Here is a 17844-nt window from a genome sequence, read left to right as displayed (position 1 = left end):
CAGAAAAAAAAAAAAACCAACCCAAAAAGCATTTATATATGGGCTCAGCAGTTAAAGAGTATCTACTGTTCTTAAGGACTGGAGTTCGGTTCCTAGTACCCACATCAAGCAGCTCACAACTTAACCTATACCTCTAGCTCCAGCAGATCCAATGCCTTCTTTTGGTCTTCTTGGGTACCCGTACACACAGGTAAAGACATACACAGATACACACAAAAAAAGATAAATTAAAAAAAAAAAAAGATTTATATATAATCTAAACCAGTGGTTCTCAAACTTTTAAAATGTATCAGAATTATCTGGAAGACTTATAATTGCAGATTGCTGGGTCATATCTCCATTGTTTCTGGTTTTGGGTCTAGGGTGTGGGTCCCAAGACTTTATTCCTGATAAAGTCTCAGATGATACTGCTGCTGCTCCAGATAGATTTTGAAAACCACTGTTCTAAACCATTTTGTTCTTTGAGATTTTTCCATTCCTTAAGTATTTCCCTTCAGCAGATCCTAACTTAAAAAATGACTATACTTGCCTGAAAAATGTTCACTTTCCTGTTAAAAAAGATCTTTGCTCCTGGTCCAAAAAGCTTATGCGCAAGAAACACAGCTTTACTGAATTCATTGAAGGGTATCTGGAAGAAACCTAATAAAACCAGCTTCAACACAAATTGTGCATCCGTATTTCCTTAAAGATACCAATGTTATATATTATTAAATATCTTAAGACTCAGTATTCTACCATGATGTAGTAGGTAGTACAAAGTTAATTCAGTAATGTACATACCAGATTTGAAAGATTATTCTTTCCAGGTATGATATCATTCTGTTTACTTTGTTCCTGCCTTGGTTTACATTTTTTTCCTACACTAGAAGATTTTAAGGAAAGATTTCTTGCTTCTGAGAAAGAATTTTCTGAGTTGATTCTCTGTTCCATTTGCTCTTTTCTCAATTTCTTTAGTTCTCGTTCTCGGCAATAAGAAGCTAGTGACAACTGGAACTTAGCTCCCAGTGGGCTTTCTCCTGGGTGGTGCCGCGATACACTGCTCCTGCTACTGAGACTTCTGGAGCTGTTCTTAAAGATGTCACCTTCTGTCACCGGGGCCTGCTTCTTGGAGTCTGCACTGGTTTTGCCTCGATCTCTGTCATGCTTCTCCCTGTTACTTTCATGAATGAACAGCGACTTCCTTCTCTCTGGAGACCGGTGTTTTTTCTTCCGTACCTTTGTCTCTTTCGACAAGCGGTATGAGGAAGGAACATAGATATTTGTTCCTTTGGGTAAATATTTGGAGGCTAGTGACACACAAGGCCGACGTGATTCATGGGCACCATGATCTTTGTGGTGCTCTTTAACACCTTTCATGAAAGCTTCTAAGATGGGACTTTCTTCTGATGGCATTCTTTTGGGTTTAGATTTTTTGGGTGAGGATAATTTTCTTTCAAATTGCTCTGTCCCACTAATGGATAATCCATTTCCTCCATATTTGATGTTTGATTTTTGTGGAGAATCCAACATATGTTTGTCTAAAACAGCCACAATTAAAACACATACAAACTGCATGTTATTAAAAGTAAACCAATGCTTTATTTATCTTAATCATCAATTTTTAAATATATTAAAGGCACTAAAAAATTAAAGCCACAAAATATTTGGGTAATGAGATATACTTTTGGGGGGGATGGGTGCAAAATTAAGAAATGGGTTTATGTGGTAATAGCCTTACTTTCATAAAGCTCCCTTTGCTACATCACATAATCTCCCTATGGCTCTATTTTTAAGTTACTGTAGTTGAGAATAAAAATGGTATGTATTATATACACTCTAACCTGGAATGATAGTTTCAATGTTTAGAATGTACAACAGCAGAAAGACTTAATGTTTAAGACTTATTTTTGTATAAATAACTACTGCATTTTCATCAAAACAGCACATTTTAAATTTTGAACACTATAACCAAAAAGTCTAGAGACCCTCTTCACCTCCAACAACTGACCCAAGATGTGTTAACAGTATACATACCTTGTTTTGAAGCTGGCTTGAAGAAATCTGTAATTGACTGCTTCCTGAAAATAAAAGCACAACTAATATGGTATCACGAAAGCAAATATTTAAAAAAACTCAGTAATCTAGATTAAATGGTGAATGTTAAGATTTATATATCATAGGCTGGATTTCCCTATCTTATATAACTCACCAAGTTCTAACAAAGGCAATCATACTTTGCTAAGTCATAAGAAAGCTGAAGATAACAATTTTCTCTAAGTTTATAAAGATACAACTGAGATTTATGAAATCTAAAGTACCAAAATGGCAAAACTGGAGTGTGAATCCAAGGAATTGACAGAGACTGCTTTTAAATATTGGAATGCTTATAGCTACATGGTAGAATGGAAGATCTTGGGGATAAGCATATGATTCTATTTGTTGTTATCTCCAGTGATTGGTACAAAATAACCACTTAAAAAGAATCTGATGAATGGAGATTATAAACCTGAACAGACTCCTGTAATACAGATGGTAGAACACCAGTATGAGCAACTGGGTTAATCTGGAGAGGTAGATGAAGAGAAATGTGCTAGACAAAAGCAGACAGGATCATGTACTAATCTTATATTAATCTCTTAAAGTAACAGCAAAAACTACAATGAGGCTTAACTAGTGTTTCAGATGTTTAAGGTTTATTATTTTTGTGTTTGTATGTTTGTGTAAGTGTATGCCATGTGTGTAGGTGCCCACAGAGGCTGAAGAGGGGTTGGATCCCTTAGAGCCGGCGTTACAGGTGACTGTGAGCCCGCTGATGTGGGCGTAGGAAGTGCTTTTAACTGCTGAGCCATCTCTCCAGCTCATGTTTATATTTTTTTTTAGACTGAGTCTCCCTGTATTCCCAGCTGGCCTGGAATTTACTATGTAGACCAGGCTGACTATGATTTCATAGAAATCGGCCTGCCTCTGCCTCCTGAGTGCTGGGATTGAAGGCGTGCACCACCACAACTGGCACATGTTTAATTTTTTAATCTAAAAAAATCCTTAAGATATTTTACTAAAACAGTATACTACCTGGGAAAAATGTAAAGGGGTATGAAAGCTAACAAGTAAAAAAACCAAAACTACAGTTGCTTTAATAATTTTTCTAGATTTCTATGTTAGGACACGGACACTCAATATTACCAGGGCAATATTACCAGAACTTATATTCTGATTCGTTTAGAATTTAGAATTGGAGGGCCGGAGAGATGGCTCAGTGGTTAAGAGTACTGTCTGCTCTTGCAGAAGATGCAGTTTAGTTCTTAGCACTACATGGCAGCTAACAACTGTCCGTAACTCTAGTATCAGGGGATCTGACAATCTCTTCTGGCCTCCACAGGCACTACATGACATAGGTACACTTACTTACATGTAGGCAAAATACACACATAAAATAAAAATTAGAATTGGCAGCTGTAAAAAGGGGGACATTATATGCAGAGCAAAAAAAATAAACTTTCTGGAAAATTTTACTAAACTGTTTCCATTTTGCTGAATGAGAATAAGCTGAAAGCTACCACTTTCTCTACTCCACTATGAGTCTGGAGTACTCAGTGAAAACCTTAACAATCCAAATCCCAGGTTGAGCTCTTTCTATATCTTGTATATTTTACTAGTCACATCAGAAGAGTAATGTACATCTTTATTGGTTCACTGAGAGTTCACCACTGAGATGTTGACAGAAAACCTAAATGTTTATGAGAGACAGGGTTATGGAAGAATACATGCATGTTTACAGAAAGCAAATATTAGGTATGTAAATTCTACTATTGAGTAAAGGAAGAAATGCTAGAGAGTTGCAAAAAGAAGAAAAAAAATGCCTTGTTATTGGGAGAGAAGCCACAATCAGCTAATTCAGGTCAAGAATACACTCAATATTTTTAAGTGTTAATTACTAAATATAACACATCTCCTCCCAAAAGTATTGTATCTTAACGTTCCTTTTCAATGCAACACCTGGGGGGGTGGCCGTCTTTGGGTAAACTATATCACCACAAATGAAACTTTCTAGAGGTAAAGGTAATTATTCCCTAAATTCAAATGCACAGAAATGCCCACTACTTATTTATAACTGGTTAAAAAAATTTTCTAACACCTTCACAAACCCGTATCTGAAATTTCTGGGACCAAATGTGAGTTTGAATTTGGAATTTATTGAATTTTAGAAAAGAAAAAAACTTGAATGTATTATATGCAGCCCCCAGTGGGGTTTAGTGCTGCAACCTGTCATCAAACATGCTATTTCTCCAGCAAAGTTTATGACTGTTCATACTCAATGGAATAACGACCATAAACATCTTTATGTTAGTTCTGGTCAGTCTGATCAGGCTGCCATGTAAGATGTGGTACCAAACTTACTGGAAACATTTCTTTTTACAGCTTTCTGACTTTCAGAATTAAGGGACTGTGAGTCTGTACTACAATATTAGCACATAAATTTATTTTTAAATATCTGTTACCACCTTTTAAAATTAAGAAAGACAGTACCAAGTTGATAGAGAATTTAAACATGTTTTATTGTCAGAGGGTGTCATTTGATGAAAATTTCCATCTCATTATACAGCTCCTACAAAATCTTTACAAAAAAATGGCCCTTTGGAGACGCATAAACTTAAAAACAACCACATTCCAATTTTTTTTAGAATGAATCATTATGTACACTGGACTATAAAGTAATTCGAGGGTTTCCTTGTCACATCTTACATAATTTCACTCACAATGTTGACACCACTAGGATCAGACCGATCTAAATAGATGCACTGGGTAGGGTGGGCCCCAGGTCAAGCTTTCGGAGAGGATAAAAATTACCTTCTACCTACGGCGCGCTCTCGCTACCGAGGCTGGGGGGGCGTCACTAGACCTAAAGCAACGCAATTACAGACAAGGAAACTCCAACTCCCAGAAGCCCCCGCGCGGAGGCGGGGCGAGGGCTTGCAGGCCCCAGAACACCAAGGCCTGAGCTCGCTGAGGATGGCGGGAATTGAAGAGCTGCCGTCCGCAGTCCTCCCCTCATCCCCTCGCCCCCGCGACCCGGCCCCTTCTCAAGCCCTGTGCACGATACCTGTCCCCAGGACTCTCTGTTCTCTTTCCCGCTGCAGCAGGGGTGGTACTACCGGGTCTCAGATGGCAGCGCGGGGGCGACGACCCCGGGGCTGGGGATGAGGGGAAACCTGGCCTAGCGGGCATGCAGCGCCTTGTCATGTCGGCGCCGCTGGCGACGGCGGCATGAGCTGTAGCTGGAGACGTTGGGTGCGTGGTTGCCGTCTTGCTGCTGGGACTCGGGGAAGCTGTTGCTGCAGAGGTGGGCGGCACCCCCTACTCTCTTCATGGCGGTTCTCTCTTCGGAAGTGACTCGGGTGTGAGCGGGAAGGAGCCGGAGGACCTTCAGGGGCGGGCCTTATTTGAGGAATCGCGTTCTGATTGGCTGATATTGGGATCACTCTAGTGGTGGCGCAATAGAAAGCTGTGGCCTCTAAGGAGAAGGCGGGGTCTTTGGAAGGGGGAGGGGAAAATGAAAACTGCCCTCCCCGGACCCATCACGTGCACCCGAGGCGCGGGCCTCCGCGTTGGGGCCAAGTCGGCCTTGGCTGGTGCGTGGGGGTGGAAAAGTGGAGGCTTTGGCGCGTGTTACGACAGCTGGAGACACCCGCTTGATGGAGGGGTAGGAGGTGAGATTTGCAGAACTAAACCGGAGCCTGCAGCTGTCTGCAGCGGGATTAGCCAGCAGTTGTCACACAGTTGTGCTACAGAAATCCACAGCTGCTCCAGTATTACATAGTCACTTTAGCATCTTAGGCCGAAGTGCCATAATGCTGTCACCATTTCCTCAGTGATCTACCAGGCCCAATGTGATTTATCAGTTCTGTGAGGGTTCTTCTTAGTGGTTGACACCCCCACCCCCCACCCCCACCACCAGGAGAAACCCAACCATTGAATTAGTCTTTATTCTATAAAAGCATTTTGTTTGTCATGGGATGCCCATGAAATCCCTGCAAGCAGGCTTCCTTGGAGATTTTTTAACCGACCAGTCCATTTTTTTAACCGACCAGTCCATTCGTAAAGGGCTTGTGCTTTTAAGGCTATTAGCCCGGATTTTCTTTGCAAACTGAGAGCTTGGTCAGTGTTATCTCTGAGCCTTAGACTCCATGTTCATAAAATGGGTATATTACACTTCTTTGGATACTTTGAAGCAATAAAAAAGCAAACATTTCAGATTCTTTCATGTAATTGGTACTAAGTAAATTATGATTCCCTTTCTTCAGATAGACCTCTGCAGTAAACAGGCTGGTAGTCCTGGTGAAGAACTGAATCTTAGCATTGGGGAGACTGAAGATAAAAGGATCAAGAAGTTGAGCCCCAGTGCCTAGGAGATGGCTCCCTGGGTACAGATGCTAGCTGTCACCACTGGAGACCTATGTGGTGGAAGGAGAGAACTGATTCCAGCAAGTTGTCCTATGACTTCCACACATAACACAAATAAGTGTAATAATAGTGTATTTAGAAAAAAGATTGAAGCCAGCCTGAACTACATAACAAGATCCTATCACAAAACAAAGTAAAATCTTTGAGAGACTGAAAACAAAGACTTAATAGTGACTGTTAATAACCAGAATTTCCATCTCAAGGATGTCCAAGCTTTAACTGAGAGGAATGTTCCATCAATTGGATAAAACAAATTCCTAAGTGACACAAAAATTTGAACAGGTCTTTCGAATTTATTGTAGTGAGATTGAATTGCTTCTGTTGCTAAGCACACCAGTCTGACCTGGAGTTCACCTCCTTTCTCTTCCCTGGTAGCCCTCAAGAAGAATTAATGAGAATAAAGTGGCGGGTAGGTTGGCAATGTAGAGGGTAGGAGGTAGAGAATAAACATACAGATCCCATTCAAAAAGCAGAGCTACATACTGTTAGTAATAATGTGTAAGAAAAGAAATAGCAAAATTAAGGACTTTTTTATGCTCCTTATAACTTGAGAATTTACTGCACTATTTTTATGTAGTATGACATATTAAAAAACAGAGTAGGTGCTGAAAATATATTGAATGGTGGTATACATTTGCTTATTAAGGCCTTTTACATTATTTGCTATCCCTTGATTTAGCACTTTCTGTCGGATGTTTCTACACTAAGAAGGTCCTGCTTCTGTAGCACAGCACATCTACAGAATATTTAATCCAATTCATTTCATTGCATGCTCAGCCCATAAAAATAATAATGCATAAAAACACGTTCTGCATGATCAGTTAGTTGCTTTTCTTGGATTATAGTATTTGAATCATCTAGCCTCCAAAGTATCACTTTAAAGTCTGTAGTCATGCTGCCAAACAATAGTTTTCATATTTTCTTAATCTGAGCAACAGATTATGGAGTTAAGTGAGGCAAGAAATCCCTTGATCAATAAATGGAGATGGAGTCGTAATGAAAGCACAATTTTAAAAATCTCTTCTTAACAGGGAAGTAGTTATCTAAATCCTCAATAAGCATTAGGGCTTTTCTTTGTTTAAGCTGCGTAGGAAAATAATACAGATTTGGGTCAGGTCGCAGGGTGAGATATGTTCAACATACTAACGAATGGCTGGGAGCCTCTCAAGCTTTTCTTCCAAAGAGAACTGGATTTCTGTTTTATATGTATCTTCTCACTTTAAATGTGTACATGTACTATACACAAACATACTAACACAGTAAGGGCTCCCCCTTCCCTCTGAAGTACTGGGGATGGAATTCCAGGCTTCGTGCATACTAGACAAGCACACTACCTCTAAGCTATACCCCAGTCTTGTAAGGTTTTTTTTTTTTCACTTTAATATGTAGTTGTTTGGAAATAGAAGCCAGGAAACTGTAGACTAGGTCAAAAGCTGTATGTGTTCATGTGGGATGACAAGGTGGGAGAGAAAAACAGGTGAAGATGGAGGAGAAGGATGATGGATAATGTAAGCAACACTGAATTTGAGAATTAAAACCTCAACCAAGATTGGGAAAATAATTTGGAGAATGAAGCCTGAATGACCATGAAAGGCTAGTTTGTTAAGATTTCTGCATATGGGGATAAGGAAACAAAGAGCAGGGGACCTGGAGTAGTTTCTACTCACGAAGCATTTGTGGGTTACAGCTCAGGCCAATTTAATACCCAAAGTTCTGAAAGATAACAGGTCAGGGAGCTCTGGTATTGATGAGAAGGGAATGGAAGGTTAGCCACAAAGTATGTTGCATGAACAGTTGAACAAGTTTGCTGAGACAGGCAAGTTCAAGGTGGGAGTCCTGAGAGGATGGCCATATAAACAAAGCCAGAAATTTTAATGGAAGCATTGTGGGCAGATAGGCTCACATAGTACCTAGCACACAGGGACTAAGAGGATAAAAGGGGCTAACAATACCAATGAAGAATGTTACTAAGGAGCTGGAGACATAAAAAGCAACTTCTGATTTTACAAGAATGGCCCATTTTTTGCTTTGAGATTGCTACACTTTGAAGTTAACTCCAAGGCTCTCAGAGAGTACTCTAGGGCAGGCCAAGAGAAAAAGACCCATGTGCTAGGGAGTTGGTGGGGGAAGGAATGTGTGGAGGTGGTCTGAGAAATGGGATAAGGAACAGACTCAGAGAAACAGGAAATAATTAACTTGAAAGCCTGACAGAGAAAGACCACATGAGGGTCTCAAGAAGGGAAAGTAAGCTCACAACAGCTCAAGATCCACACACAAAAAAACTTTGCAAACAGATGCTGAACTTAAACCCAGCTGAACAAATGCTTGGGAAAAGCACTATCTTAGTTTTGGGGGTTGCCTGGGAGATGCCAAATGTAATACAATGTCAGGCTGTCATGCAATCCAAATTTTCTGGGAATTAGGAGTGAAGCTGCAAAAACTGGAGTTGAGGAAGTTAGTTTCATAGATTTTCTTCATGGAATGTTACAAGACAGTTTCCCACACAGATACACTAAAAACCCATTGATGATTTTTGATGTATATGACAATTTCCTGTTGTTGCTGGGGAATCAAATCTGGATCTTGCCTAACCTAGATAAATCTTCTGCCACCTAACTACATCTCTGTCCCTTGCTGTTTTGAGGCAGGTCCTTGATATGTAGCTCAGGCCAGCTTTGAACTCACTATGTAGCCCGTCTCCAATTTATAATCCTCCTGCTTCTACCTCCCGGGTACTGGGATTTTAAGTGTGTGTTGTCACACTAGTATGACTTTAAATGCATCACATGCACAATACACACAAACACACTAAAACAGTTGTTCTAAGGGCTTTTTTTTCCTCAGTGATATGTATCTGTGTTTAGGTATATGCTATAGAGGAGGGAGGAGAGAGAGCAAGATCCAAGTTTCTTCTAGAGAGTAAGATCCAAGTTTCTTCTAGAGTCATCTTGTTTACAGTGCTAGTAGATGATATCACTTGTACATCTAAATTTATAAGAAAAATTTGAGGAAATACTGGCTTTAGGAATTCTAGCCTGCAGCCATGCATTTCTTATACATGGTTAGTAAACCTGTTAGAAGATTTTGAAGTTGATGTAATGAGTCACCAACCACATTAAAACAATTACAATCACTCTAGGATGGAATAGAGAATACTGGTGCACTGCACATCAAAACACATGTTGTTTTGCTAGATCTTTACATCTTCGTTTGTGTATGTATCTTCCATGATGGTGATGTAAATGGCCCCTGATGTAGGCCATAGTCAACATCTTTGAAAGTCACTCTAGGAGCTGGAGAGATTGCTCTGTGGTTAGGAGCATGTATTGCTCTTACGGAAGGCCTGAATTTGGTTCCCAACACCTACATTTGGTGGCTCACAACTGTCTGTAACTCCAGCTCCAGGGGGATCCCATGCCTCGTGGCCTCTGTGGGTATACACACACACACACACACACACACCACAGACACACAAAAAATAAAATTTACCACTCCAGGCCTGGTGGTACATGCCTACAATCCTAGCTACTCAGGAGTCTTAGGCAGGAAGATTTAAAGTTTAAGGCTGTCCTAAGTCCAGAGATAGTTCAAAGCCAGCCAGGGCAACTTAGTGATACTTTGTTTCAAAATTACAAAAACGGAAACAAAAAACTAGCTGAGGCTATAGCTCAGTGGAGAGCACTTTGCCGAGCATGTGTGAGACTATGGATTCAATTCCCAGTACCGTATACACACACAAAAAAGTGTGAAAGTCACTGCTGTAACATATACTGATGTTTCACACTTATGTGTACGGAAGCTAAATACTAAAGCTGTTTGGGAGAAAGGAACTAAACTTCCTTTGGTCACAGCCATGGGGGCAGTTGGGACCTAACTTGGGGGTATTCCTGCCCTATGTCCACACCACCGAGGATCTGATGAACACCTAGACTAGACTTTGCAAGGAAGATACCTAATATAATCAGTGCCCTCTATGTCTGCAGATTCTGAATCTGTACTAGCCAATCGTGGATTGAAAATAGTCCAAATGAATCCCAGCATTCGGGAGGCAGAGGCAGGCAGATCTCTGTGAGTTCAAGGCTAGCCTGGTCTACATAATGAATCCAGGCCAGCTGGGACTACAGGGAGACCCTGTCTCAAAAAGACCCAAATATGCTCATGCATTTTAGTGTTACCTTTGTGTGTCTGGCATCACTTTCTTGTACTTTTCTTGCTTTAGAACAACTAGTAGCCACTCTGTAATGCCTTTCCTAGTAAATACATACAGTGATAAAGTAAAGCTAAAAGAATACAAAGGGAGCAGAAGCAAGTATCACAGCTATCTGGTGGAATGTCTGTTAACCATTGTATTGATACAAACAGTAAATTACATAGCTAAGAATGTCTTAACCCTTGCCAGCAATATCTGCTTCTGTAAACACACTGACCATTTGACCATGGAAAGAATTTCCTGTAATTGCTTTCATACACGTAGACATTGTGTTGAAAGTCATGTAGACTGTAGTCTAAACCCACCAGTCTAAACCCACCATAATTTCCATTAAGAAATTATGTAAAAAGCCCTACAAAAGCCTATGGTTTTCTGTAATCGGGGCCTAGAACCTTAGGGTGTTAGCTCATCGGGCTCTGCTAGCATAATAAAACATGAGTTCTCCAACTCCCCAGGTGAGTCTTAATTTCTCGACTGCCTGCTTTCCTGTAGCACATGTAGTACTGTTTACATTACATCTCATGTGCTGTGTAGTTAGATCTCTGATGGTTGTTTTAAACATGTGTAGACTCTTTGTTATCATTATTCTCTAAACAATACAGAATGTTTACCATTTACATAACAAGCACTATATATTAAGTATTATAAGTAATCTAGAGATTATTTAAGGTGTAGAGTATTTGCATAACTTATATGCAATCACTATGCTGTAAAAGAAATATTACATTTGTTATTACATTTGTTTATTTTGTGTGTATGCATGTACCATTGTACTCATGTGGATATCAAAGAACAACTTATAAGAATTGATTCTCTTTCCACCATGTGGGTCCTGGTCAGGTTGCCAGGCTTGGTGGCAACTGCCTTTACCTACTGAGCCATCTTATCAGCCCCTATGCTATCTTATAGAAGAGATTGAGCATCTGCAGATTTTAGTGTCCCTGGAGGTCTTGGAGCTAATTCCCCTCCAATCCCAAAGGGCAACTCTACAGTGGTAGAAGCTCCTGCAGAGCTCCAGAGACCCTCCTAGACTTAGCCCTATGTATCTATTCCTCTGGCTCTTTACTTGTATCCCTTAAAATATCCATGAAAACACTAAACATGTTTCCCTGAGTCCTGTGAGCCATTCTAGCAAATTAATAGAATTCAAAGAGAAGGTAGAGGGAAGTCCAATTTAAATTTGTAGCTGGTGGGTTAGAAGTTCTGGAAGCACAGACTTGGGACTGGCCTCTGAAGTATGGTCGGTCTTATGGAACTGAGCTTTCTACCTGTAGAATCTGACATTATAATATCAGAATTTATTTGAATTAGAGATTGGCTTCCCTGGAGAACTGAATGTTTGCTTGCTGACTGGGAGAAATCCCCATATATTTGCATTGAATATAGTAGAAGATGCATGTGTCTGGTTTTTTTCTATTAGCATGCCTTTTCCTTCCTGTACTGTACTGTGCTGCTTCTGGATGGGGAGGAGGTCATTGTGACTTTCCCTTGGACCCCACCCCCATTTTCCTCAGTAATCTAATAACTGAAAGTAAGAAATGGGGGAGAAGATTAATACAAAAGAGGCAGAAAGAGAAAGCTCTTCTATTTCTTGTTCAACCTGCCCTTCAATAGGACTTGACTCCCCTGGAACTGTAGAGAGCCTTTGGGGGTAATTTGATCTCAGACTTTTCATTGCTCTTCTAGAATCCAGCACATTGATCCTGATATATTTTATGGTGGTTTTTGTGGTGCTAGAGATGGAACCTAGGGCCTCACACACAGGTTGCACCACTAAGTTATATACCTAGCCCTACAGGTAACTTTATCTTCAAGCTTTAAGCTTCAGCAACACCACAGTGCTGAGCCTCTGTGCCAGTCTTGATAAGATCGCTTCCTAGAGAGTTGTATATTTTAGCCCCCAAAGAGGTTTTTTGTTGTTTTGTTCTGTTGTTAATTGTTTGTTGTTTTTTGGTAGGTCTTGCTATGTAGCACTGGTTGACCTGTAACTCACTATGTAGACCAGGCTGGCCTCAAATTTGCATTGATCCTACTGCCTTTGCCTCCAGAGTACTAGGATTATAGATGTATATTATCATGCCCAGCTGCCAAGGAGATTTGTGTTTGTTTTTGTTTTTGTAAAACATGCTTGCTATGTAACCCAGGCTGGTCTCAAAACTCATGCTCATGGAGTGCTGGGATTACAGGCATATGCCACTATGCCAAGCCCCAAAGAAAAATTTAAAGATGTAGGACAACATTTAAAACTCAAGGGAAGGACTAGAAGAATGGCTCAGCAGTTAAGAGCATACACTGCTCTTGCAGAGATCCAAGTTTGGTTTCTAACACCCATGCTGGGCGACTTACAACTGAATCTGATGCCTCTGGCCTCTGCCAGCACCTGCACTCGTGTGCACATACCCATACATGGACACACATAAGTACACATAATTTAAAAAATAAATATAAAAATATAAATAAGTATAATATAAATAATAAAAATAAATCCTTTAATTCCAGCACTCAGGAGCCAGAGGCAGGCGGATCTCTGTGAGTTCAAGGCCAGCCTGGTCTACCTAGTGAATTCCAGAATAGCTGGGGCTACAGGGAGACCCTGTCTCAAAAAGACCAAAAACAACAACAACAAAAAAAAACTTCAAGGGATTTCACATAAACTTCTAGATTTCTAGCTTTAAGTGATAGTTAGGGGGTCTCATAATTATACCTACAGGAACTAGGTAGATAAGACAAATTTTAAAATTGAATAAGATCCATTTTCTTACCTCTAGAGGCATGACATTAGAAAATATTTCTTATCACAAATAGGGATGTCCACAACAGATAATTATTGAACTTTACTAAGGATTAGACCTTGTTTTACACAGTTTCAGGACACTAACCTATTTAAACATCACATTCTTACAAATTAGAAAACAGTGGCTTTTGTCCAGTGTCTACAAATGTGTGATGATAAATGGTGCCTGGTACCCCACCTCAGTGTGGAAGGAGGTGGGATTAGGAACATTGGAGGGCACATTCCTGACTAAATGGGGGTAGTGTCTCTAGACCCTCTAGACATTAATTTTCTTTCTCTTTTTTTTGAGACAGGGTCTCCCTGTAGCCCCAGCTGGTCTGGAACTCACTATGTAGGCCAGGTTGGCCTTGAGCTCACAGAGATCCACCTGCTTCTTTCTCCCAAGTGCTAGGATTAAAGGCATGAACCACCATGGGTGGCCTGGAAAGACCTTAATTTTCATTTGGGAATGCAGGCCTGCTGCCTCTCCTTTCTGCAGCAAACCCTGGGGAGCAGTGAATGAGACATGACAGGCCTGCAGTCAAAGCAGGCAACCAACAGTGATTTCATGTATACCCCAAACTTGTTTATTTCTACAGGACTATAAGAGCATTCTCATTCCTCCCTCTGCCCCCTGTCTTTCCAGGGTCTCACTGTTTAGCCCAGGATGCCCCCAAACTCATGGGGATCCTCTTGCCTCAGCCTTCCAAATGCTGGGATTATAGGTATGAGCCACCATGCCTGGCTGAGATCATGCTATCTTTAAACCAACGGTTTCTTGGAGCCAAAAGAAGAAATAATGGGTACTTTCGGGCCCAGAGGAGTGTTCCAGAGGGTAGACAAGATTCTAACTCAAGATTTTTTTTTTTTTAAAGACAAGGTCTCATGTATCTCAGGGAGGCCTTGAACATCCTATGTAGCAAAGAGTGAACTTGAAGTTTGGATCCTTTTGCCTCCATCTCTGGAGTGCTGGGCTGGGATTAAAGGCATGCATCCCTATACCCAATTTATGCTGTGGATCACACCCAGGGCTTCCTGTGCATTTGGCAAGTGCTTTACCAATTGATTGCATCCTTATTTCCCAAAGGTTCTTATTTAAAGAAATTGCCACATATTTATTACTATGACCAATACCCATGGTCATCTAAAAAGACCAATAACCAATATCTATCAAAAATATAAAATGCAGGGCCTGAGCACGCCTGACTTGGCTCTGAGGGGTGAGTTTCCCAAATCATACCATGACCATCCCCCTGCTTTGGGACCATCATAGTTCCTCCCACTGCCCAAGCCCCAGCCTTTGCTACTGGCTAATAGGGGCCCAGACCTTTGGAGCCTGCCTAAGAGCACCTGACTCAACCTCTTGGGGAAAACAACCAAGGTACATCATAATAAAGACAGAATCAGACTTCAATTCAACAAAGGAAGGCTTAAGTTTCATACTAGAATCACAAGCAACAAAAGAAATCCACATGCCAAAACCACAATGAAAAAAATAGCAATATGAAAAACCAAATTAATATGTTCCCACCAAATGCCACCTGTCCTATAGAAGAGTTCTACAAAGAGAATCCCCTAGAGATAACCCAGGTCACCGAATTTAAAAGAAAAATCATATGATCAAAGAATTCAATGAATTTGCTGGTCATGGTGGCACATGCCTGTAGTCCCAGCACTTGGGAGGCAGAGGCAGGCAGATCTCTGTGAGTTCAAGGCCAGCCTGGTCTACATAGTGAGTTCCAGGACAGCTGGGGCTACAGGGAGACCCTTCTTCAAAAAGACACACACACACACACACACACACACACACACACACACAAAGAATTCAATGAATTTAAAGAACATACAACCAATTCTAAGAACTAAAAGAAGATAGGGATAAACTCCTGACTGAATTCACAAAAGAGGTAGACATATTGAAGAAAACTCAGGCTGAATGAAGAAGGAAGTGATAAAAAACCTCAATAAGACAATTAGAAACAACAAGAGAAAGCCTCACCAATAGGATGAATGAAATGCAAAACAGAATATCAGTATTGGATGATAAAGTTGAAGAACTGGATCACTCAAGCAAAGAACATGAAAACAAAAACAAAAACTAGGAATGGAATATGCAGGAAATGTGGGACACCATAAAAAGAACAAATTTATATATCATAGGCATAAAGGAGAGGAATCTCAGGTAAATGGTATGGACCAGATCCTCAATAGGACTATAGAAGAATATTTCCCAAACTTAAGGAAAGACATACCCATACAGGTACAAGAAGCACATAGAACAGCAAATAGGACCAGAAAATATACTCCCCAAGACATATCAGAGTAAAAATACTAAATGTACAAAACAAAAAGAGAATACTGAAAGCTTCAAGAGAAAAACAAGTCACATATAAAGGAAAACCCATCAGAATTACAGCTGACTTTTCAGTGCAAACTGTGAAAGCCAGAAGAACCTGGACCAAAGTATTCCCAGTTCTAAATGACCATAGATGCCAATGCAGAATACTTTACACAGCAAAACTGTCTGTTGTAATTGAAGGGAGGAAAAAAATTCTTCCATGACACGAACAGGCTGAAAGAATTCATGTCCACCAACCTAGCCCTTCAGAGAATACTCAAAGTGATACAAAGGACTAAAGAAAGGAATGACTATATCCAAGAAGCAACAGAAAGAAACTAAATGAAGATATAATTGTGGAAATACAAAATTAGACCAAGAATGAAAACAGAAACTTAAATGATGGCAACCAACACACATCTTTCAATAATAACTTTAAATATTAATGGCCTAAACTCCCTAGTCAAAAGACACAAGCTAGTTGAATGGATTAAAGAAACAAAATCTGTCTTTTTGCTGTCTGCGAAAAATGTATCTCACCTTCAAGGACAGGCACTACCTTAAGGTGAAAGGATAGGAAAAATATTCTATGCAAGTCACACTAAGAAACAAATATGACAAAACAGACATCAAACTGAAACTAATCAGAAGAGATAAAGAGGGTCTCTTAATTCTGATCAAAGGAACAATTGACCAAGAAGATATTGCAATCATAAACATATATGCACCAAATGCTGGTGCACCCAATTTCATAAAAACATTACTACAGGACTGTAAGATACAGATTAACCCCAACTCAATAATAGTAGGGGACTTCAATACCCCATTATCTCCAATAGACAGGTCAACCAGACAAAGAATAAACAGAGACATCAGAATTAAATGATACTATACAGCAAATGGACCTAACAGACATCTACCTAATATTCTACCCAAGAACCAAAGAATACACTTTCTATTCAGCAGCCTATGAAAGTTTTTATAAAACTGACCACACCCTAGGGCACAAAACAAACCTCAACAAATACAAAAATTTGAAATAATTCCATGCATTCTATCAGACCACAACACAATAAAGCTTAAAATCAAAGCCCAAAGAAGCTCTAGTAACTACATGAACTCAGCCACCTGATATTTGACAAAGGTGCCAAGAACACACTCTGGAGGAAAAACAGCATCTTCAATAAATCATGCTGGTTAACCTGGATCTCCATCTGTACAAGAATGAAATTAGATCCTTATCTTTCACCTTCAACAAAAGTTAACTGCAAATGGATCAAAGACTTCAACGTGAAACCCTGAAACTGTTAGAAAAAAACATTGGCAGTACCCTACAAGATATAGGTGTAGGAAAGAACTTTCTAAATCACACATCAGTTGCCCAGGGATTAAGGTCAACAATCAACAAGATCTCATTAAACTAAAAAGCTTCTGTACAGCAAAAGAAACAACCAAGGAAGTGAAGAGAAAACCCACAGAGTGGGAGAAAATCTTCACCAGCAACACATCTGACAGAGGTTTAATATCCAGAATATATAAAGAACTCAAAAAACAAAGAATCAAGAAAACAAATGATCTGATTACAAGGTGGGCTATGGATCTGAACATAGAGCTCTCAAGAATAAGAAATAAAGATGACTAAGAAACACCTTAAAAAGTGTTCAACATCCTTTAGGATGTTTAATTAGGGAAATACAAATTAAAACCACTTTAAGGTTTCATCTTGGGGGCTGGAGAGATGGCTCAGCAGTTAAGAGCACTGGCTGTTCTTGCAGAAGACCTGGGTTCAAATCCCAAAATCCACATGGTGGCTAACAGTGTCTGTAATTACACTTCCAGGGGAATCTGATGCCCTTGTCTGTCCTCCATGGGCATTGCACAACATGGTTGCACTTATATACATGCAGGCATAACATACATATAAAATAAAAATTATATATATATGTACACATATAATATATCATCGTACCCCCTAGTCAGACTGGCTAAGATCAAGAGAACAAATGATACCAAATGCTGGAGAGGATGTGGGGAATGAGGAATGTTCATTCACTGCTGGTAGGATCGAAAACTCGTGCAACC

General features: G+C 40.1%; 1 protein-coding gene across 1 annotated transcript in view; it reads right to left on the bottom strand.

Moving 5' to 3' along the window:
• Positions 1-5390, bottom strand: part of Slf2 (SMC5-SMC6 complex localization factor 2) — a 60380-nt gene extending 54990 nt beyond the window's left edge. The window contains exons 1-3 of the mRNA XM_008845563.3: positions 5081-5390; positions 2014-2057; positions 781-1517 (exon numbers count right to left, since the gene is read on the bottom strand). Of these exons, the coding sequence (XP_008843785.1) occupies positions 781-1517; positions 2014-2057; positions 5081-5220 (921 nt within the window). The 5' untranslated portion in view covers positions 5221-5390. The remainder of the gene's footprint in view (positions 1-780; positions 1518-2013; positions 2058-5080) is intronic.
• Positions 5391-17844: the final 12454 nt, after the last annotated feature.

The sequence above is a fragment of the Nannospalax galili genome, unplaced genomic scaffold (assembly GCF_000622305.1).
Source record: "Nannospalax galili isolate Female #2095 unplaced genomic scaffold, S.galili_v1.0 scaffold161, whole genome shotgun sequence".
NCBI lineage: Eukaryota > Metazoa > Chordata > Mammalia > Rodentia > Spalacidae > Nannospalax > Nannospalax galili.
Note: the sequence above shows the minus strand (reverse complement) of the source record. Positions and strands in the feature narration are given on the sequence as shown.